This window comes from Myxocyprinus asiaticus, chromosome 37, assembly GCF_019703515.2.
Source record: "Myxocyprinus asiaticus isolate MX2 ecotype Aquarium Trade chromosome 37, UBuf_Myxa_2, whole genome shotgun sequence".
Taxonomy (NCBI): domain Eukaryota; kingdom Metazoa; phylum Chordata; class Actinopteri; order Cypriniformes; family Catostomidae; genus Myxocyprinus; species Myxocyprinus asiaticus.
This window is the reverse complement of record NC_059380.1, coordinates 41,895,001-41,920,811: the sequence shown is the minus strand read 5'-3', so window position 1 is coordinate 41,920,811 and position 25,811 is coordinate 41,895,001. Positions and strand designations below refer to the sequence as shown.

General features: G+C 37.7%; 1 protein-coding gene across 5 annotated transcripts in view; it reads right to left on the bottom strand.

Moving 5' to 3' along the window:
- The window catches only part of ldb1b (LIM-domain binding 1b), a 105,045-nt gene that overhangs the window by 42,884 nt on the left and 36,350 nt on the right, over positions 1–25,811 (bottom strand). For 2 of the 5 annotated variants that reach the window (XM_051676217.1, XM_051676218.1), the window contains exons 2-9: positions 18,430–18,532; positions 16,481–16,525; positions 16,057–16,132; positions 15,782–15,884; positions 14,342–14,514; positions 14,121–14,243; positions 10,453–10,536; positions 10,001–10,357 (exon numbers count right to left, since the gene is read on the bottom strand). In XM_051676217.1, the coding sequence (XP_051532177.1) occupies positions 10,001–10,357; positions 10,453–10,536; positions 14,121–14,243; positions 14,342–14,514; positions 15,782–15,884; positions 16,057–16,132; positions 16,481–16,525; positions 18,430–18,532 (1,064 nt within the window). Of the gene's footprint in view, positions 1–10,000; positions 10,358–10,452; positions 10,537–14,120; positions 14,244–14,341; positions 14,515–15,781; positions 15,885–16,056; positions 16,133–16,480; positions 16,526–18,429; positions 18,533–20,994; positions 21,016–24,145; positions 24,432–25,811 lie in introns of those variants that run through there. The other 3 variants (XM_051676221.1, XM_051676216.1, XM_051676219.1) reach the window with 3 other exon arrangements.

Genomic DNA, 25,811 nt, shown 5'->3' with positions numbered 1-25,811 from the left:
ATCACTATACTACTCAATCATTGCTGAACTTCTTCACTAAACTACTCAATCACTGCTGAACTTCATCACTATACTACTCAATCACTGCTGAACTTCATCACTAAACTACTCAATCACTGCTGAACTTCATCACTATACTACTCAATCACTGCTGAACTTCTACATCACTATACTACTCAATCTCTGCTGAACTTCTACATCACTATACTACTCAATCACTGCTGAACTTCTACATCACTATACTACTCAATCATTGCTGAACTTCTTCACTATACTACTCAATCACTGCTGAACTTCTACATCACTATACTACTCAATAAATGCTGAACTTCTACATCACTATACTACTCAATCATTGCTGAACTTTTTCACTATACTACTCAATCACTGCTGAACTTCTACATCACTATACTACTCAATCACTGCTGAACTTCTACATCACTATACTACTCAATCATTGCTGAACTTCTACATCACTATACTACTCAATCATTGCTGAACTTCTTCACTATACTACTCAATCACTGCTGAACTTCTACATCACTATACTACTCAATCACTGCTGAACTTCATCACTATACTACTCAATCACTGCTGAACTTCTACATCACTATATTACTCAATCACTGCTGAACTTCTACATCACTATATTACTCAATCATTGCTGAACTTCACTATACTACTCAATCACTGCAGAACTTCTTCACTATACTACTCAATCACTGCTGAACTTCTACATCACTATACTACTCAATCACTGCTGAACTTCTACATCACTATACTACTCAATCACTGCTGAACTTCTTCACTATACTACTCAATCACTGCTGAACTTCTACATCACTATACTACTCAATCACTGCTGAACTTCATCACTATACTACTCAATCACTGCTGAACTTCTTCACTATACTACTCAATCTCTGCTGAACTTCTGCATCACTATACTACTCAATCACTGCTGAACTTCTTCATCACTATACTACTCAATCACTGCTGAACTTCTTCACTATACTACTCAATCTCCGCTGAACTTCTACATCACTATACTACTCAATCACTGCTGAACTTCATCACTATACTACTCAATCACTGCTGAACTTCTTCATCACTATACTACTCAATCATTGCTGAACTTCTTCACTATAATACTCAATCACTGCTGAACTTCTACATCACTATACTACTCAATCACTGCTGAACTTCTTCATCACTATACTACTCAATCACTGCTGAACTTCTTCACTATACTACTCAATCTCTGCTGAACTTCTGCATCACTATACTACTCAATCTCTGCTGAACTTCTTCATCACTATACTACTCAATCATTGCTGAACTTCTTCACTATACTACTCAATCACTGCTGAACTTCTACACCACTATACTACTCAATCACTGCTGAACTTCTACATCACTATACTACTCAATCTCTGCTGAACTTCTACATCACAATACTACTCAATCACTGCTGAACTTCTTCACTATACTACTCAATCTCTGCTGAACTTCTACATCACTATACTACTCAATCACTGCTGAACTTCTTCACTATACTACTCAATCTCTGCTGAACTTCTACATCACTATACTACTCAATCACTGCTGAACTTCTTCACTATACTACTCAATCACTGCTGAACTTCTACACCACTATACTACTCAATCACTGCTGAACTTCATCACTATACTACTCAATCTCTGCTGAACTTCTACACCACTATACTACTCAATCACTGCTGAACTTCTTCACTATACTACTCAATCTCTGCTGAACTTCTTCATCACTATACTACTCAATCACTGCTGAACTTCTTCACTATACTACTCAATCTCTGCTGAACTTCTTCATCACTATACTACTCAATCACTGCTGAACTTCTTCACTATACTACTCAATCACTGCTGAACTTCTTCACTATACTACTCAATCTCTGCTGAACTTCTTCATCACTATACTACTCAATCACTGCTGAACTTCTTCATCACTATACTACTCAATCACTGCTGAACTTCTTCACTATACTACTCAATCTCTGCTGAACTTCTTCATCACTATACTACTCAATCATTGCTGAACTTCTTCACTAAACTACTCAATCACTGCTGAACTTCTTCACTATACTACTCAATCTCTGCTGAACTTCTTCATCACTATACTACTCAATCACTGCTGAACTTCTTCACTATACTACTCAATCTCTGCTGAACTTCTACATCACTATACTACTCAATCACTGCTGAACGTCATCATGACTATACTACTCAATCACTGCTGAACTTCTTCATCACTATAATAATCAATGCTGAATGTCTTCATCACTATACTACTCAATCACTGCTGAACTTCAACATCACTATACTACTCAATCACTGCTGAACTTCATCATTACTACACTACTCAATCACTGCTGAACTTCTACATCACTATACTACTCAATCACTGCTGAACTTCTTCACTATACTACTCAATCACTGCTGAACTTCTTCACTATACTACTCAATCTCTGCTGAACTTCTTCATCACTATACTACTCAATCACTGCTGAACTTCTTCACTATACTACTCAATCTCTGCTGAACTTCTTCATCACTATACTACTCAATCATTGCTGAACTTCTTCACTAAACTACTCAATCACTGCTGAACTTCTTCATCACTATACTACTCAATCACTGCTGAACTTCTTCACTATACTACTCAATCTCTGCTGAACTTCTTCATCACTATACTACTCAATCATTGCTGAACTTCTTCACTAAACTACTCAATCACTGCTGAACTTCATCACTATACTACTCAATCACTGCTGAACTTCATCACTATACTACTCAATCACTGCTGAACTTCTTCATCACTATTCTACTCAATCACTGCTGAACTTCTTCATCACTATACTACTCAATCACTGCTGAATTTCTTCATCACTATTCTACTCAATCACTGCTGAACTTCTTCATCACTATACTACTCAATCACTGCTGAACTTCTTCATCACTATTCTACTCAATCACTGCTGAACTTCTTCATCACTATACTACTCAATCACTGCTGAACTTCTTCATCACTATACTACTCAATCATTGCTGAACTTCTTCACTATACTACTCAATCACTGCTGAACTTCTACATCACTATACTACTCAATCACTGCTGAATTTCTACATCACTATACTACTCAATCACTGCTGAACTTCTACATCACTATACTACTCAATCACTGCTGAACTTCATCACTATACTACTCAATCACTGCTGAACTTCATCACTATACTACTCAATCACTGCTGAACTTCTTCATCACTATACTACTCAATCTCTGCTGAACTTCTACATCACTATACTACTCAATCACTGCTGAACTTCTTCATCACTATACTACTCAATCTCTGCTGAACTTCTACATCACTATACTACTCAATCACTGCTGAACTTCTTCATCACTATACTACTCAATCATTGCTGAACTTCTTCACTATACTACTCAATCACTGCTGAACTTCTACATCACTATACTACTCAATCACTGCTGAACTTCTTCATCACTATACTACTCAATCATTGCTGAACTTCTACATCACTATACTACTCAATCACTGCTGAACTTCTTCACTATACTACTCAATCACTGCTGAACTTCTTCACTATACTACTCAATCTCTGCTGAACTTCTTCATCACTATACTACTCAATCACTGCTGAACTTCTTCACTATACTACTCAATCTCTGCTGAACTTCTTCATCACTATACTACTCAATCATTGCTGAACTTCTTCACTAAACTACTCAATCACTGCTGAACTTCTTCATCACTATACTACTCCATCATTGCTGAACTTCTTCACTAAACTACTCAATCACTGCTGAACTTCATCACTATACTACTCAATCACTGCTGAACTTCTTCATCACTATACTACTCAATCACTGCTGAACTTCTTCATCACTATTCTACTCAATCACTGCTGAACTTCTTCATCACTATACTACTCAATCACTGCTGAACTTCTTCATCACTATTCTACTCAATCACTGCTGAACTTCTTCATCACTATTCTACTCAATCACTGCTGAACTTCTTCATCACTATACTACTCAATCACTGCTGAACTTCTTCATCACTATTCTACTCAATCACTGCTGAACTTCTTCATCACTATACTATTCAATCACTGCTGAACTTCTTCATCACTATACTACTCAATCATTGCTGAACTTCTTCACTATACTACTCAATCACTGCTGAACTTCTACATCACTATACTACTCAATCACTGCTGAACTTCTACATCACTATACTACTCAATCACTGCTGAACTTCTACATCACTATACTACTCAATCACTGCTGAACTTCATCACTATACTACTCAATCACTGCTGAACTTCATCACTATACTACTCAATCACTGCTGAACTTCTTCATCACTATACTACTCAATCTCTGCTGAACTTCTACATCACTATACTACTCAATCACTGCTGAACTTCTTCATCACTATACTACTCAATCATTGCTGAACTTCTTCACTATACTACTCAATCACTGCTGAACTTCTACATCACTATACTACTCAATCATTGCTGAACTTCTTCACTATACTACTCAATCACTGCTGAACTTCTTCACTATACTACTCAATCACTGCTGAACTTCTTCACTATACTACTCAATCACTGCTGAACTTCTTCACTATACTACTCAATCTCTGCTGAACTTCTACATCACTATACTACTCAATCACTGCTGAACTTCTTCATCACTACACTACTCAATCACTGCTGAACTTCTTCACTACACTACTCAATCTCTGCTGAACTTCATCACTATACTACTCAATCACTGCTGAACTTCTTCATCACTATTCTACTCAATCATTGCTGAACTTCTTCACTATACTACTCAATCACTGCTGAACTTCTTCATCACTATACTACTCAATCACTGCTGAACTTCTTCACTATACTACTCAATCTCTGCTGAACTTCTTCATCACTATACTACTCAATCATTGCTGAACTTCTTCACTAAACTACTCAATCACTGCTGAACTTCATCACTATACTACTCAATCACTGCTGAACTTCATCACTATACTACTCAATCTCTGCTGAACTTCTACATCACTATACTACTCAATCACTGCTGAACTTCTTCATCACTATACTACTCAATCATTGCTGAACTTCTTCACTATACTACTCAATCACTGCTGAACTTCTACATCACTATACTACTCAATCACTGCTGAACTTCTTCATCACTATACTACTCAATCATTGCTGAACTTCTACATCACTATACTACTCAATCACTGCTGAACTTCTTCACTATACTACTCAATCACTGCTGAACTTCTTCACTATACTACTCAATCTCTGCTGAACTTCTTCATCACTATACTACTCAATCACTGCTGAACTTCTTCACTATACTACTCAATCTCTGCTGAACTTCTTCATCACTATACTACTCAATCATTGCTGAACTTCTTCACTAAACTACTCAATCACTGCTGAACTTCTTCATCACTATACTACTCAATCATTGCTGAACTTCTTCACTAAACTACTCAATCACTGCTGAACTTCATCACTATACTACTCAATCACTGCTGAACTTCTTCATCACTATACTACTCAATCACTGCTGAACTTCTTCATCACTATTCTACTCAATCACTGCTGAACTTCTTCATCACTATACTACTCAATCACTGCTGAACTTCTTCATCACTATTCTACTCAATCACTGCTGAACTTCTTCATCACTATTCTACTCAATCACTGCTGAACTTCTTCATCACTATACTACTCAATCACTGCTGAACTTCTACATCACTATACTACTCAATCACTGCTGAACTTCATCACTATACTACTCAATCACTGCTGAACTTCATCACTATACTACTCAATCACTGCTGAACTTCTTCATCACTATACTACTCAATCTCTGCTGAACTTCTACATCACTATACTACTCAATCACTGCTGAACTTCTTCATCACTATACTACTCAATCATTGCTGAACTTCTTCACTATACTACTCAATCACTGCTGAACTTCTACATCACTATACTACTCAATCACTGCTGAACTTCTTCATCACTATACTACTCAATCATTGCTGAACTTCTTCACTATACTACTCAATCACTGCTGAACTTCTTCACTATACTACTCAATCACTGCTGAACTTCTTCACTATACTACTCAATCACTGCTGAACTTCTTCACTATACTACTCAATCTCTGCTGAACTTCTACATCACTATACTACTCAATCACTGCTGAACTTCTTCATCACTACACTACTCAATCACTGCTGAACTTCTTCACTACACTACTCAATCTCTGCTGAACTTCATCACTATACTACTCAATCACTGCTGAACTTCTTCATCACTATTCTACTCAATCATTGCTGAACTTCTTCACTATACTACTCAATCACTGCTGAACTTCTTCATCACTATACTACTCAATCACTGCTGAACTTCTTCACTATACTACTCAATCTCTGCTGAACTTCTTCATCACTATACTACTCAATCATTGCTGAACTTCTTCACTAAACTACTCAATCACTGCTGAACTTCATCACTATACTACTCAATCACTGCTGAACATCATCACTATACTACTCAATCACTGCTGAACTTCTACATCACTATACTACTCAATCACTGCTGAACTTCTTCACTATACTACTCAATCACTGCTGAACTTCTACATCACTATACTACTCAATCATTGCTGAACTTCTTCACTAAACTACTCAATCACTGCTGAACTTCTTCATCACTACACTACTCAATCACTGCTGAACTTCTTCACTACACTACTCAATCACTGCTGAACTTCTTCACTACACTACTCAATCTCTGCTGAACTTCTTCATCACTATACTACTCAATCATTGCTGAACTTCTTCACTAAACTACTCAATCACTGCTGAACTTCACCACTATACTACTCAATCACTGCTGAACTTCTTCATCACTATTCTACTCAATCACTGCTGAACTTCTTCATCACTATTCTACTCAATCACTGCTGAACTTCTTCATCACTATACTACTCAATCACTGCTGAACTTCTTCACTATACTACTCAATCTCTGCTGAACTTCTTCATCACTATTCTACTCAATCACTGCTGAACTTCTTCATCACTATTCTACTCAATCTCTGCTGAACTTCTTCATCACTATTCTACTCAATCACTGCTGAACTTCTTCATCACTATACTACTCAATCACTGCTGAACTTCTTCATCACTATTCTACTCAATCATTGCTGAACTTCTTCACTATACTACTCAATCACTGCTGAACTTCTACATCACTATACTACTCAATCACTGCTGAACTTCTTCACTATACTACTCAATCACTGCTGAACTTCTACATCACTATACTACTCAATCATTGCTGAACTTCTTCACTAAACTACTCAATCACTGCTGAACTTCTTCATCACTATACTACTCAATCACTGCTGAACTTCTTCACTATACTACTCAATCTCTGCTGAACTTCTTCATCACTATACTACTCAATCATTGCTGAACTTCATCACTATTCTACTCAATCACTGCTGAACTTCTTCATCACTATACTACTCAATCACTGCTGAACTTCATCACTATTCTACTCAATCACTGCTGAACTTCTTCATCACTATACTACTCCATCATTGCTGAACTTCTTCACTATACTACTCAATCACTGCTGAACTTCTACATCACTATACTACTCAATCACTGCTGAACTTCATCACTATACTACTCAATCACTGCTGAACTTCTTCACTATACTACTCAATCTCTGCTGAACTTCTGCATCACTATACTACTCAATCTCTGCTGAACTTCTTCATCACTATACTACTCAATCATTGCTGAACTTCTTCACTATACTACTCAATCACTGCTGAACTTCTACACCACTATACTACTCAATCACTGCTGAACTTCTACATCACTATACTACTCAATCTCTGCTGAACTTCTACATCACAATACTACTCAATCATTGCTGAACTTCATCACTATACTACTCAATCACTGCTGAACTTCTTCACTATACTACTCAATCTCTGCTGAACTTCTACATCACTATACTACTCAATCACTGCTGAACTTCTTCATCACTATACTACTCAATCACTGCTGAACTTCTTCACTATACTACTCAATCTCTGCTGAACTTGCTGAACTTCTTCACTATACTACTCAATCTCTGCTGAACTTCTTCATCACTATACTACTCAATCATTGCTGAACTTCTTCACTAAACTACTCAATCACTGCTGAACTTCATCACTATACTACTCAATCACTGCTGAACTTCATCACTATACTACTCAATCACTGCTGAACTTCATCACTATTCTACTCAATCACTGCTGAACTTCATCACTATACTACTCAATCATTGCTGAACTTCATCACTATACTACTCAATCACTACTGAACTTCTACATCACTATACTACTCAATCACTGCTGAACTTCATCACTATACTACTCAATCACTGCTGAACTTCTACATCACTATACTACTCAATCTCTGCTGAACTTCTACATCACTATACTACTCAATTTCTGCTGAACTTCTACATCACTATACTACTCAATCACTGCTGAACTTCTTCACTATACTACTCAATCACTGCTGAACTTCTACATCACTATACTACTCAATCACTGCTGAACTTCATCACTATACTACTCAATCACTGCTGAACTTCATCACTATACTACTCAATCACTGCTGAACTTCATCACTATACTACTCAATCACTGCTGAACTTCATCACTATACTACTCAATCACTGCTGAACTTCTTCATCACTATACTACTCAATCTCTGCTGAACTTCTACATCACTATACTGCTCAATCACTGCTGAACTTCTTCATCACTATACTACTCAATCATTGCTGAACTTCTTCACTATACTACCCAATCATTGCTGAACTTCTTCACTATACTACTCAATCACTGCTGAACTTCTTAATCACTATACTACTCAATCACTACTGAACTTCAAATGCGAGAGATTTTCTCTCACTGCAGTAGAGGGTTGCGCATAGAGTAAAAGATCAATCTTGGGATTTAAGAATTGATTTTGAGACTGTTCAAATGAAGATCATGATGCATCAGAAAATCATATTTTTACTACATCCTAAAGAGAACAGACCCGATATTCTTTGAAAATTATCTGCGTTCCACTGAAAAAGTCATACAGGTTTGGAAAAACGTGAGGGTGAGAAAATGATGACAGAAATTCATTTTCAGGTGAAAGTTACACTTTAGAGAGTTAACGCTTCTAGTAATCAGCCAGCCGATGCTGTTCCTGGTATATGCCAATAATCTCAAAATGACCATTTATTGATCCATCACTAGTTTTAAAACATTTTTAACAGTACATGAAAATAAAGAACAAATTAAAATGGATTGGTTTTATGCTTTATATTTTGAAATTTGGCTGTTTCTTTAACTTCAGGCACTTTCATCACTGTGGACTTCTACAAAGTAAAGTCTGGTTCAAACATTTGTTCACACATTTATTTAATTATTCTACTAATAATGTCCATCAGTGTGTGTTCATGCATCACAGGAGATTTATGAAAATTCATCTCCAGCACATCTCAAATTCTGTTTTGTGTTTAATAGAATTCTGTGTGATTAATAAATGTTTCTGACTCACTAAAAAGAACTGGCTCATAAGAGTCCTAGCGTCATCATTTTCCAATGTATGCAATATTAGAGAGCTTTTTAAAATGCTCTGGTTTTGGTTAAGAAAGCCAGCATTCTAGTGCGGATGGCAATATAATGTGTTTTCAAGCAAAAACATATTAGTGTGGACGTGGCCTAAGAATGCACATTCGAGAACTTAACAGTTCTGGTATTTTTTTTTAAACGAAACCGGTTCTTGGTTCCCATCCCTAAATGGGAAACTGTAATGCAGCGACGTGACTGGTTACTCACAGGAACTTGACTGGACAGCGGGAAACTGTTTGCTGGGCTTTTCTTTTTGTTGTTGCTGTTATTATTAGTGCCGCCGCCTGCGCTCATGGTGCTGCCACCAGACATCTTACGCTTCCGCCGTTTACTCGGTGCCTGTCTGGCTGGTTCAGCTGCAGAGAGACACACAGACAAGCTTAAAAGAAACCACACCAGCTGCAAAAAGAACAGCAAACTATACAAGCCTGATTTCTGACCTGGTGGAGCGACCATCCTCTGCCACTTCTGGAACAGGCAGGTCTTCAGACAGTCTCTGGGACTCAGACTGTACGTCTTGTGTCTGGACATCAGCTCCTGCATGGGCTCCAGGATCACACACAACTAACACCACACAGACAGAACAGAGGAATAAATACAAATGTACTGATCTGCTTACTGATTCAATCTGATGTCTAGAGGAATCAATGTACACGCACTCGGAGGTAGTTGAGGGTGGAGTTGGACAGGCCACATCTGGTGATGTTTTTGGACAGTTGATCCAACATTTGTGGGTCCTGAGCCTGAGAGACAAAATACACGATCATCAGGAGTGACACATCAGCTACAAACAACACAACACCCTTAACACAAATTTAGAGCGGGAACTAGCTCTTTTATAATATTAGTTTTCAAATAACACTTACATTAGTCATTTCATGTCTTTTGTTTTCAACTTGCTGTTATTTTTATCCATTTGTTATGACTAATCTTTTGGTTTGCATCCAAGTGCCAAATAAAAAGAGAAAATAATCAAATGAGATTAAATATCTTTGTATTTGTAAAGTATTTAAATCACTGGATTATCCAAAAAATACCACATGATTATTGTGGCGAGCAGGGCGGGGCCGAGCAGCGTCTGGGCAGAGCGAGGCCGGGAAAACAATTGGTGAACGAGTTCCACCTGTGCGCCACACCGGCCTCGCGTTCCAGTGTGGGGTGGTGGGAGTATTTAAGGAGAGGAGACAGTGGCAGACAGGGAGAGAGACACACGGAGCTGTGTGTATTCAATGTGTCTGTGGGGAAGCAGCACTTGGGAGTTGTTTTATGTTATGTTTAAGTGAGAAATAAATGTCTACGTGTTTTGTCAAGCCAGTCCCAGCTTCCTCCTTCCCATGCATTCCTTGAACCCCGTTACAATTATATAAAATTCAAACCATGGACCCTTTTCAGAGACTGTGATGATGCATTTCTGCCTTATTTAGAAGTGTTATCCAGCAAAATGTTTTATATTTTTATTTATTTTGTACCTTTCAGGCCCCAATTGGTGGCGTCCAGGAACGCAAAAAATATGGCCATGCTTTATTTCTACTCTAAATGCAATCATTATTCATAATCATTAATAAAAATAGTTTTTCAATGTTTTAAAGAAACAGTTCACCCAAAAATGAACATTCTCTCATTATTTACTCATCCTCATGATATTCCAGGTGTGTTTGACTTTCTTTCTTCAGCAGAACATATTTGAAGTAAAATAGAGAAATATCTCAGCTCAGTAGGTCCTTAAAATGCAAGTGAATGGAGATTTCTCTTTTGAAGCTCCAAAAATCACAGACAGTCATCATAAACATCATCCATATGACTCCAGCGGTTAAATTAATGTCTTCTAAAGCGACACAATCACCTTTGGCATGAAAAAAGATAAATAATTAAGTACTTTTTAACGATAAACCATCACTTCCGGTCAGCAGCAGTATGCGCGTGTGACAAAATCGTGTTGGCATGTATTTGTATCTGTATGATTTTCACAATGGTGAATCCTGCCAACGCGAATACGTCACACGAGAGACCACATGAACTCAGTGCTCTCGTGAAAGCGCATACTGCTGCTGACCGGAAGTGATTATTTATAGTTAAAAAGTACTTAATTATTGATCTTTTTTCATGCCAAAGGTGATCGTGTCGCTTTAGAAGACATTAATTTAATGTTTTAAATTTTAATTTATTTTAATTTTTGGGTGAACAGTCACTTTAATGGGCATTTCTGACGTCTGCTGCAATGAACATCGGTTCTGAATGGAAGCAACATCCACATTATGTTTCAAAGAAAAAGTCTAATAATATAAATTATAAGGTAATGCTAAATCACTGTAGATTCAGGATGCTTTTAAGAAATCACATTTTCCATAAAATAAGTTATAAATATGAAATATTTATAGCTGGAATCTAAGTACTGAGCAGATAAAACCAAAATATTATAACTGTAAAAGTAAAACAATTTTAGGTTAAAAAAGTAACAATGTGTGTTCTGAAACTCCGTTTGACTTGGCAGCATCCAATCTAATAATCCTTTCTGATTTAGGTGGCACCAAAAGGAAATAAAACAGTTTCCTTAAAAACACACTACACATAACAAAATATTCATATTTAATTTGTAATAAAAAAAATATTGTAATAAAAATAATTTGTTTATATATTTTTCTAAATATTTGGTAACGGTTTGGCCTGTTACAGTATGATAAATGTTTTTGTCATTTTGCACATCATCATTAAAGCTACACTATGTAACTTTGTTTTGTTAAAAAAATAACAAAATGATATTAATGAGAGCAACAAAAATCCATCTTCCAAACCATGTCTTTACCCAAATACACTCTGATAAACCTATAATCATGATAATATAATTATAAATATTTTAGAGCTGTCGGGACGGATTTCGGGGGAAATTTCATACATACGTCATTCGCCCGTGCGTGTTCACGTCATATCCGTACACAGAGAAAATAAGATCCGGCTTCTGTAGTGCGCATGTAAGCTGAAGCTGAAAGTTTATTGTCACAACCAACGAGAAAAATTGACCATGGATCATTCAAAACAGCAAACATCCGGGGAATCACCGGTTGTAAAAACAAAGAAACCCCGAACAGAGCAGCGTCTGCAAGCAAAAAGGGAAAGCGACAGAGTCTGTAATAAAACCCGAATCAATATCGGCTTGGCTTTTCAGAGGTGGTGACGACTCTGACATCTGAAAGGATTTAAATGCGAGAGATGGCATTTTTTCTTACTCAACAGGGAAGATATTTTATTGGTATGGTTTATGTATAGTTGTGTAATCACACATCTATGTGTGTGTAGTGAAATACAATAATTATACTGTAATCGGTGCAGAACTTTTCACTTCCTAGCACACGTGTGTATTTTTCTTTATAACAGCAATAATTTATATAAATAAATCCTTCAGTTCTAGGCTTGCCAAGGACATGTGAGTCTTGAAATGATGTTGACCACTGGCTGGTAACAATGACAATCTATAAATTATTTACTATCATGGTCTATTTGGCCAGAATATCCTGCAGTTATAAAAACTTTACAACGTTTGACGTTATCAGACTAGCAATCATTATATCTAACGTTAACGAACGTTGCCTAACTTCATTTATTTCAAAACTTCAATGATTCCAATAAGTCAAAACAACAGCATAAGATATGGCACTTATCTGCTCAGATTACATGTTTTCGGATATCCGTCTTTTCCTTTCTTTCATTAATTATTTGTCCATTCGCTCTGATAAGATGTCCTGTATTCATGTTTACACCGGTGCCTCAAACCACATTCATCCACTCAGAGGAGCCGAACCACAACCAAAACAATGTTCTTCCACAAGACACATGCAGTTTTATTTTTTAACCGCTAGAGGGCCAAACGTTACAGTGTAGCTTTAACTAAAATGTTGTTTTTGTTGACTAAAATAACATGCCATTTTGAAGTAAAATTGACTAAAATTGATCAACTTAAGTGATGAGATATTGACTACATTTAAAGGACATTTTCACTGAGAAACATTTATGACTAAAACTGTGAAAACTAACACAGTGTACCCTGCTATAGTTTACTTCCACATTCCAAACCTGGAAATGTAAAAAGGGTAATGTTTTGGTTAATTTCCAGCAATAATAACTATATCATGAGATACACCGTTACCCTGATGAGATTTGTTTATACTGCCCATGTTTGGGCTATATGTGTGTATTTTGAACTCCAGAGACCATGCTGGTTTCCTCTTACTCAACTTCGACAAAAATACAGTATTGATTTTCCTCTAGTATTTATCTGGCATATATAATAGTGTCAGGCTGTGTATCTGTGACTGTAGGCCGAGGGACTGACATGCATGGCCAGGATGCTGCGGGGAATGAGCTCTCTGTGCTGCCGGATGCTGAAATGCCACGTCTTTATCCTCATCATGTCATCAAACATGAACTCCAGGTACAAACGGCCTTCCACACACACCTGGAGAGAGACCAGCAGAGAGTTTTACACACACTTACATCAAGAAATACCACTGAAATTCACATTATGATTTCAGTAAAACACACACACACACAAACCTGTGTGAACATGGGTTTGCCGTTCTGTGTGACCATCGTGCACTGATCACAGTCAAGAGACACAAAATTGTTGTGGAAAGACTCTTTTGGGTGTTTCAGGATGTAGTACAGCTCGTTGGCGCCGCCCTCAAACACACTCCTGAAATAACGGGGAATCAGCGTCCGACCAATCGCTGACGAGAGAGACAACAACAACACTGCAGTAAGTAACATGTCAAACTGACAAAAAGCCATCAATTCAGTTTACTCTAGTACTCCAGTTACACTCAAAAAAATATAGATTTATACATACAAAATACAATAAACAAATGGTAGAGCTGTCACAATTATGAAATTTGGCTGGTGATTAATTGTTGAACAAATAATGACAATTAATTGTCTCTTTTAGGCTTTCACGATTAATTGTCATATAACTTGTAATATTTCTTGAGGTGCATGTGTGCTTCATACACCTGACGAAGTCATTTTTACATATTTAACTTCAAATATATGAATCAAATAATAAAATAGAGATATATGATCTCCTTTTAAGGCTTTAAAAATGTATGAATGACATTAAAAATAATGTTTTAAATATCAAAATATTTCTAAATAATTCAAATATGTCTCTCTTTTTGGTCAATTTTACATTTACACTGTTGTTTTAGTAACTCGTATTGGATTTTTGATTAAAAATAATGTATTTATATTTGTTTTATTATATTATTGTATATTATATTACGCAATAGTAAAATATTTCTGTCCTAATTTCTTCACTTTCATGTTATTTTAATGTTCTTTGATTAAACCCACAAGCTCTTATTTGTCCTATAATTGAATCACTCCACAGAAATCGAGTAAGCGTGCGTCTCCTCCTCCGTGTCACTGCGTGTCATGAACACTGTGTGCATGAACCCACTATGACCAGGAACATTTGTCATTATATGATTGTTTAAAATGAAGCCGGAGCGCTTTGTGTTCACTATCAAAGTTTCTATTTGGTGTTTTTATATTTATATGCTCTGGTTGACGTCCGCGGTGCGGCTCAGTGACGCTCAGAGTTCAACTGAATGAGACACACAAACGTGCCGTTCATGGCATTTATACATTCACTTAAAATTCCCTTATTTGGGCATTAAAACATGATTGGAATTTAAAGTGCACAATAATAATAAATAATCATACGATTATTTAATAATCACGACAGGCCTAACAAATGGTTTAAATTAGATTTAAATATTCTTAACTTTTGCAAAGTATACATTTAGTTCAATTAATGCCAAAGCAAATGTAGTTTTTTTTTTTGTGTAACAAGTCCTTCCTCAATTTTAATACTTCACATTTATTCTTAATTCATAATGTGTACACCATTAAATCTTCAAAATAGACAAATGTTTTTTTTAGCATGAATGCATTTCCAATGGTTTACTCTAGTAACTGAAGTAAATGTGTGCTGCTCACTGTATCGTTTAGGGCCATCCTCCAGACAGAAAGTGATGGTGAGCATTGCGTCGTCTTCAAAGAATTCAGTAGTGAAAGCGTCCCACCACAGATTATCACACTCCTGAGAGAGACAGATAGACACAAACGGTAAGACACAGTTCATCAACAGGTGTTTCTGTGCTAACATTACTGGGTTTATGTCAGACATATGAAACGTGTCTTCAATTATTCAAATCTTCAAAGTGCTGTTAGTTAAGACTGCCAACAGAAGACAATCAGAACATCCGTCTCACCTCTGTCCAGTTCTGGAGCCGCTTGTTTAGTTCAAATATCCTGTAGTCGGTCTGATTTCCATAAGGTGTATGTCTCCTGAGAGAGAGCAGAGAGTAAATTAGCACTCACAGACCCACACACTCACATAAAATATCAACATTCAAGTATGGCAGCAGCAAGGATTAAATACTCCATAAACTCAAACATCTTCATGTCTATTAGCACTGAGGTCATCTACGTGTGTACTCCTAAATATTGACTAACTTTGAATTAACTTTCTCTTCAGAGACAAAAACAGACGAAAAGTATTGATGACTCATCTTGTACTGCACAGATTTATGTCCAATCACAAGAATGTCCCTCCCCATAATGTCAAGTGGTCTTTACAGTAACAGGGTTGAAAAAGATGGCAGCATTAAACACAGTGATGTTTGAAAGTCTCACCCGATGCCTGGCTCCAGGTATGTGGGGGGGTACATGGGCGTCGGGCTGCAGAAACAAAACACAGACCACCACAGATCATTAACTCGCTTTATGCCCCGATGACATCATAAAACTGACTGTAACGTTCACAGAGCCGTGTGTGTGTTCAGACACTGTAAAGTGAATTAGGGCAGTTCTTTGCCTGGAAGTGCGGTTACACACAGAAAGAGAGCCATTTCTTGCTATGTGTGCTACTGTAGATATGCCCCCCATGAACTTTATTACCCTGACACAATGGAAGCCACACCCACTTCCTGTATATGGTCCGATCAGAATGTGAGGGAAGAAAATGATTGACAGTTCTGTTTACCACCACAACACAGAATCGGTCCTATAGACAAGTGTTTCCTGTTCGCGCTGAGAGAAACAACCAACCGAATTCTGATTCAGCTGAACCACACACCCACACACCCACACACACACCCACACACACCCACACCCACACACACACACACACACACACACACCCACACCCACACCCACACACACACACACACACACACACTGCATTGTCAGCATTGTGTAGTGGGCGCTTTATTGGGCATCAGGTTACTAACTGTCGACCTTTAGGAAGAACTGTGTTATAACCATATAAAAACAAATCAAATTTAAATCAAAAAGTTTAATATTACCTACACATTCAACAAAACTAATTTCTGAGACAGTGAGTACAGCTACAGGTCACTACAGTGTCAGCAGATGCACTAAACACATAATACACCATCAGCTAGAATAGAATATATGAAATGTATGTTTAATAATGGAAAAGCACAGGACACTTTTGAATCTGCCCCCAAATGTAAAATATCTAAGAAAATTTTGCACTGTATAAAAAATATATATATATATATAAATATATATATACCCACATGATTTTCTTTCTTCCGTAAACACAAAAACAGATGTTAGGCAGAATGTTAAGGCCCCTGCACACTTCCTACGAAATCGAAGAAAGAACTTGTGTACTGTCATTTAGAACAAAATCTGACCAAAACGAAAGTGTTTTTGAGTTTGTTTCGGTTCTTCTTCTTGGTGGGAAAACTTCTTAACGGCTGCTAAACACCATTGGTCCATTTCATCGGTTGGTGTGACCTGGAGCTCCACCTACTTTGAGGCCGACAGCTGATTTCTGTTCAGTCAGTTAAGATCAGTCAACGTGAACACACATTAGTGAGCTGGTGCAAATTTACCTACATCTGTATGACCGTTCACGTAGAGACGTTTTCCAAGAACATGTCATGCAATTTTTTTTGTTTAATTAGTTTTCAAAAGGAATCAATTCTACTCAAATACTCTTAAGTGCCCATTCACTCTGTTGTTTGACATGCTGCTTCACTCATGTACCATCTGCAGCCGAAAACCATTCACACATCTGCCCAAAGGAAGATATGCCTCTAATCATCATGCTTTTGTCATTAACACACTTTTATACAGCCATATTCTCAGTAGTGTCAGTTTCATCATAAGTTACAATAACAGTGTAATCGGTGCATATTATGGCTGCTTATAAAGTGTGTTAGCGCATTAGCGGCATGAATGCAGAAAATATGATAAATTACACATTATCTACTGCAAATATACATACATTTATTTTACTGATCGCTTGTGAATTCTACTCATAGAATGAGGCATCAAAGATAACACATTTTAATGCCATAATAGTTGTTTTACATGTAGTCTTGAGCATCCTCATATTTAAAGGCTCCTCTAAACACTTACACAGCGGTTTGGCGGGTGTTTAAATGTTCACAAACAGTATGTTGTTGCTCAGCTGTTTCAAACTTCTTTTTGGCTCTGAGTGAAGTGTGCCACATGACCTCAGTCACTTTTATTGTATGGGAAAATCAGCAGCATCAGTCACACAGGTAGGGAACAACATGAGGGTGATGTAATCACATGCACAGACTCACCCGACGTCTCTGTCCAGCATGGTGCCGGGGTGGAAGGGGGGGAAAGCACTTCCGTTGGGGGGCTCCTTTGGGGAGTACAGCTTGAATGACTTGGAGGAACAGCCTGAACAAGACAGAGAGAAACATTTCATCATGAGAGTCATAAGCAAATTAAATTTTGTTTATAAGTGCATATTTATAGAAATAAAAACTGGAGGCCGTATGTTAGTGATTCTACTATGGTTACTAAGAGGTGCTGTTAGGTATGGCACACAAAGTGTAATGCCTAAAAAGTCTTTAACTGTGGTAAAAATTAGTGATGCTTTGATATGGGATTTCTGGGCAGATAATGATAACCGATCATTTTACTTTTTGCCTTTTAACCTTTTAAAGTGGAGCTGCTGGCAAATCATTTAAAAACTACTTGAAACAAAATAGGTGTTGTTTAAAAGCTCAGTCTCTTAACTGCTGCTGTTTAAGATTTGGTGGATGTAATGTAAAACAGAAGTCTATATTACAGATGTATGCTGATCTGAATGAGAAATCAATTAGAATAATGATAAATTACTGATAGATTAACAGTAGGTAACAAACATTAAACAACAAAACACACAATGCAAACACACAGGCCAATCTCTGTACATGCTAGCAGCCAGAACACGAGTGCAGCGGTGATGTGTGTGTGCGTGTATTATTTAGCCTCAATCACATACGCTTGCTACAGCGCTCATCTGTGACAATTCCACTGTACAACTTATTAAATAATCATCATAATGTGAATCATGCAGGTACAACATCATACAGATCGGACAGTCTTGAGTCATAGCGTTAGAAAAGTCTCAACATGTAAAATATCTCAAGCACATTAGTTTTACTCAAACTAGAGTTTCTCATGTTGCTCTGTGAGGATTCCTTAAATACATATGCACGTGTTTGGCCTGGTTTTAATCATGATCCTCTGCTGTAAGTAACGACATGACATTTACCATACTCTGTTTATTCTTCATTAAGAAATGAGTAGGGCTGGGCGATATATCGAATATTAACAATATATAATCGAGATAATTTTGCTGACGATGTAAAATTGACCAATACTGTGCATATCGTGATGATTTTAATGTGCTTTATTCTGACCATTAAGTTTAATAAAGAGCGCATCAGTAGACTCATTTCACAATCTTTCTGGGCTGCACAATTAATCAAAATAACATCAAAATGGTGAGTTGGTCATATGTGATTATTATTCCACAAAAGGCCGTGATTTAAAGACAGATAAACGCGGTCTGTGTGTGATTCAGAATAAACCAGTGACGCACTGATCTGTGTACATGTGCATGATGACGCTCTCGGATCAAAGTAATGCAGATTCAAGCATTCACCCAATTCCAAACATTAATAACAGTTACAAGTTCTTATACAAATCTACAAACACAGAGTAACAGAAAAGGAGATTACAGCGTTACAGGAAATGCAGAACACTGTAATCTGTCAAATACACATCTCCTTTTCTGTGTCAAAATAAAAGTCCCCACGTGAAGATGAAGGAAACAGGAACGTTTGTATAACACAAATCAGAATAATAATGATTAAGCATTATATTATAATAATACACCTGACGTGTCCCACAGTAATAATTGAGTATTATGTTCAATGGGGTTTCAGAAATAATCAGTGAAGTCGCTTTGCACAGTAAAAACATTTTATTAAGCTATTATGGATCATTGTATATGAAATATAAAGTGCATATCATTGAAAATGATTGAATTTCATTCTCCCTTGTGTTTATTTAATAATGTCATTATTATTTAAATTATTATATTTTAATATCTTTAAAATATTGAATCTACTTGTCTACAGTGGCTGTATGGATAAAATGATGGTTCATCAAAACAAAAACACTTTTGAGCCATTTTACAGCAAATACATAATTATCGAGATATATTTCAAATATCGTCAGTAGGCTGAAAAATATGGAGAGAGAATTTTATAAGCCCTAGAAATGAGTGAAAATGATTGCCACTAAGCCAAGAGTGGAAATATTAGAAAACACAACAATGATCAATACATAACGTATTCATAATAACAACATCTGGTCTACCAAGAAACAGAGATTATTTGTGTAACTGTATGCTAATGGTTGCCGCATAATATATTTGCAGTATACTGATCATTTGCACGGTTTTTCCTGCATTGAACATTTTTGGCGGAAGCAAATTTTATGATATTCATCTTGCTTTTGCCGCTTTATAAGTGGAATGTAAATGCACGCGGGGTGACTGAAGACTGGCTTCACATGTGTGTTGTGTGATCCACTGAGAATCACTCACGCTAGTGATGCACTCTGCTCTATCCTCATGTATCTCTGGAGCACACAGGTGTGCGCGTGTCAACCAGGTGTCCCTCGATATGTGAGCTCCGGTGACGGGATAGCGCAGAGCGGATCACATGCACAGTTAAACTGGGCTTCCCTCAATATCGTGGCGCAGACAACAAAACTTATGCGACCCATTTGAATTTTACATGAGAATTCACTCTTTTAAAGCGCTATGGAGCAATTCAACCATTTCAAACAGCTACAGCACTCACATTCTGAACAGCACTGACGAGGGAAAGAGAAAACACCTGCAAAAAAATACATTCATAAATAAAAACTGCATCACATGTGATGACCGTGTACGTCAGCCACCACTGAAGACCATTTTTGATCCAGGAAAAACCCTGATTTGATGTCTCAGCTTCTTTACAACGGCTTCAAACATGGCTAATCCAATCATATTTCAGAGGAAATACTATTCATTTCATTACGTTAATTTTGAATGAGTCCTATACATGTGTATAGTGTTGGGGAGGGGTCAGCCAGACCCTTCACCCTCTCCATCCTGGCAATTAAACATATCTACAGCACAATGCATTCAATCACAATGAGGTCATGACCCCTGTTGTCGCGGGAACAGCTCCGCCTAATAATGACCGTTCGACGTGTCTCGCAAATACATCTGAGAGCTGTCAGCGTCTAGTGCTGCATTATAAAATGAAGGGTGTTCAGCACAGACTGGCTCTTATTTTAATTACATAAACACGAGAATGCAGCACGAAAACGTTTGTGTTCTCTTCACGTAACGAGCAGTGATAGCAGGGCTCGACCGTACGGATTTTCTGCTGGCCCGGTAGTTCAGATTTGTTAATGCATATTCAAGAAATAATATTACAATATTTGTCATTAAATGTTACGTTTTGTTTGCAAAAAAAACAAAAAATAAATAAAAAATACTTTTCTGAAAAACGATACATACAAAGCAAAACATCTCTGATTGGTTTATAATTTTCATCCCAAATATTCGACTGTACGCAGACGCACAGCGTTCGCATTAAAACCAAAATGTACTTTGAGCTTTATTGTACATTTTCAAAACAGGTTATTGAGTCACTCAGTAATTAAAACACATACACAAGAGAGCTTTTTAAGGAGACACAGATCAAAGATTCAAAGCAAATGCTGAAGAGTCAAAACTCTAAACTAAAGCAATGAAATCATCCGGCCGTACAGGAAGTGTCCTTCATTAAACACTCACTGGGGATGACACTGGACACAGTAAAACACAAAGTCTACAGCAGCACTATCAATATTACACAATCAACATCAAACATCAACTTTACGGTCAGCAGGACAGCGATACACATTCAGACTAATGCAAGCCCTTTCGACGTTTAATAACATACAGCATATGCATTATGAATATCTGTCATTCAATTTTCACTGGTTAAAATGCTCATTCTTAAGATCAGCAATGCTGCTAATTACTACTACTACTTAGTAATTACATTTATACTAATAGAAATATTTATTCTTTATCAAAAATAACAATTCCTCACAGAAATACCAATATTGAAAAATTCGACTAGAATTTGTATTATTATTATTATTATTATTATTATATTTCTTACTATAATTACTGTATATAAATAATTTCATTGTTACTAGCACAAATATCCATTCCTGGTGTCAAGAATCAAATAACAACTAGTACAATTGCTGTAAATGAATTTTAACGTGTTAGATTTGGATATCAGATATTAAAGTTGTCTTAAAAAGCTCTTGCTAGTGACAGTCACTTTACAGGTATTTGAACCTGACATTGCCACTAGTTGTTTAATTGTTAATATCAGGAATGCACTTTTGCACTAGTAACAATGTAATTACTGATTTTTACTGAACAACTCTGATTTATATAAATCACACTGAACATCAACTTCACGCTTGTGTTGAAAAAACGAAACAGCAGAAAGACATTCAACAGTTCTGTAAGTTTAGCTACTAAGTAAATAAATAAAGTGTGAGCAATAGATGTTAAGAGCGTCCCATTAAGAGTGAGTGAGCTGCTTGTTAATGACTTTCTAAATCAAATCAAACAAACTCAAACTTCCTGTGCAGTAAACCGCTTTCTTCAAAACATCCCCTCTCTATGTACAACATGCATTACTTTAGGCAAGAATGTGCTGATAATCCAATCCTCTTTCAAATGTGCCACATGATGACTTGAGTGCATACAGGACGGTCCATTGTGAATCACAGCAGGCATCATTATAAAATACAAATTACATACATGAAGACAAACTACAGCCATGTTGTGTTGATTTTCTGCCTGGAATAACAGACTAATGCTGCATCACACGTGTAAAGTCGTAAATGATGTTCAGATGATCTGTTAATGAGTGTTTAGACCACAGAGACACTCTCCATGAGGACGGGCTTCCAGTAAATGGAAATTACTTCAAAATTAGAAGAAGAAAAACTAGAGCTGCTTTACAGAGTCAATGCATGCCGGACCGCTGCTGATACAGGCATATTTCACAGGATAAACAAACATCTACTGTAAACATCTTGTGATGATTTTAGGAAAAACATCATTCTCCTCAAATACCGGATGATTAAGATACACTTGTTGCTCCTGGTTATTTAGAAACTGTTTTATGACAAACACCAGCACAGACAGACTGTAAAAGTGTTTCTGAAAATCACACTTTCACTGTGAAATAAAGACAGTTATGCTAAAGAGATGAATCTGTATATCAAAAGTATATTTGAGTTTAACATCTATCACTGAAAATATTTCTGAAGACAGTTTAAAGGGTTTGATGCAGAAATAATGAGTTAAGAGTTGAATATTGATTGCAGTGATTAACCTACATCAAGAGAATAATTATAATGCATTTATCCCTGAAAAGTGATCTATAAAATATTTATTTCTGAAGACAACTGAAAGGTTTATTCATGAAAATAAAGAGTTTAAAGGGTTCTATGCAGAAATGAGTGTTTATTAAATACAGAGTTTAAAATCCTCGTGAAATAAAGCATTTAACAGATTTAATTTAGATTGAGTGTGATTGTGTCTACAGTATATTAACAGATGAGTGTTTACACTAACACACACACATATATATATTCTGTTATATTAACACATTTACTCTATCCGAGAGACTTTAATAGCTCATATCTGTGATTAAAAACAGACATTATACATTTAAATAAATATAAATATTCATCAATAAAACCCGAGGCTACAGGCTAATGCTAACAGCAACAGAACAGAACTGCTCATATAAATCACTAAATTAACGAACAATAATATATTAAACCCTGTTAGGATCAAAGCCGACAATAAATGAAGATAAAACCCAGCAGTCCGGTGAAATAGTGATGAAATAATCGCGTGTAAATAAACCCCGTCAGCTTTACCTGAAACACTGATGTACCGGAGGACCGAGCGACTCCACACGGGTTTATGTGAATCCCGGGACGAGAATGATCATGAGAATCAGTGTAAAATTACGAGAATCCGTGATTAATGAGGTAAAATCGGCCGGTTTGAGTCGTGTGAGGCCTCAAGCTGCAGTCCCGCGGCGCTCGTGCTCGATGAACCCGCCTCAAGAGTCTTTGTGTTCACACGCTGAGCGAACAATAGACGCGCACAGGCCTGACTGATGCTCTCTCTCTCACTCTCTCTCTCAGGCCTGACTGATGCTCTCTCTCTCTCTCTCTCTCTCAGGCCTGACTGATGCTCTCTCACTCTCTCTCTCTCTCTCAGGCCTGACTGATGCTCTCTCACTCACTCTCTCTCTCAGGCCTGACTGATGCTCTCTCTCTCACTCTCTCTCTCAGGCCTGACTGATGCTCTCTCTCTCACTCTCTCTCTCAGGCCTGACTGATGCTCTCTCTCTCACTCTCTCTCTCAGGCCTGACTGATGCTCTCTCTCTCACTCTCTCTCAGGCGTGACTGATGCTCTCTCTCTCACTCTCTCTCTCAGGCCTGACTGATGCTCTCTCTCTCACTCTCTCTCTCAGGCCTGACTGATGCTCTCTCTCTCTCTCTCTCTCTCTCTCTCTCTCAGGCGTGACTGATGCTCTCTCTCTCACTCTCTCTCTCAAGCCTGACTGATGCTCTCTCTCTCACTCTCTCTCAGGCCTGACTGATGCTCTCTCTCTCGCTCACTCTCTCAGGCCTGACTGATGCTCTCTCTCTCTCACTCTCTCTCTCAGGCCTGACTGATGCTCTCTCTCTCTCACTCTCTCTCTCTCAGGCCTGACTGATGCTCTCTCTCTCACTCTCTCTCTCAGGCCTGACTGATGCGCTCTCTCTCTCTCTCTCTCTCTCTCTCTCTCTCTCTCTCTCAGGCCTGACTGATGCTCTCTCTCTCACTCTCTCTCTCTCAGGCCTGTCTGATGCTCTCTCACTCACTCACTCTCTCTCAGGCCTGACTGATGCTCTCTCTCTCACTCTCTCTCTCTCAGGCCTGACTGATGCTCTCTCACTCACTCACTCTCTCTCAGGCCTGACTGATGCTCTCTCACTCTCTCTCTCATACCTGACTGATGCTCGCTCACTCACTCTCTCTCTCAGACCTGACTGATGCTCGCTCACTCACTCTCTCTCTCAGACCTGACTGATGCTTGCTCACTCACTTTCTCTCTCTCTCAGACCTGACTAATGCTCACTCACTCACTCTCTCTCTCTCAGACCTGACTGATGCTCTCTCTCTCACTCTTTCTCTCAGGCCTGACTGACGCTCTCTCTCTCTCTCTCTCTCAGGCCTGACTGATGCTCTCTCTCTCGCTCACTCTCTCAGGCCTGACTGATGCTCTCTCACTCGCTCTCTCTCTCAGGCCTGACTGATGCTCACTCACTCACTCTCTCTCTCTCAGACCTGACTGATGCTCTCTCTCTCACTCTCTCTCTCTCAGGCCTGACTGATGCTCTCTCTCTCACTCTCTCTCTCAGGCCTGACTGATGCGCTCTCTCTCTCTCTCTCTCTCTCTCTCTCTCTCTCAGGCCTGACTGATGCTCTCTCTCTCACTCTCTCTCTCTCAGGCCTGTCTGATGCTCTCTCACTCACTCACTCTCTCT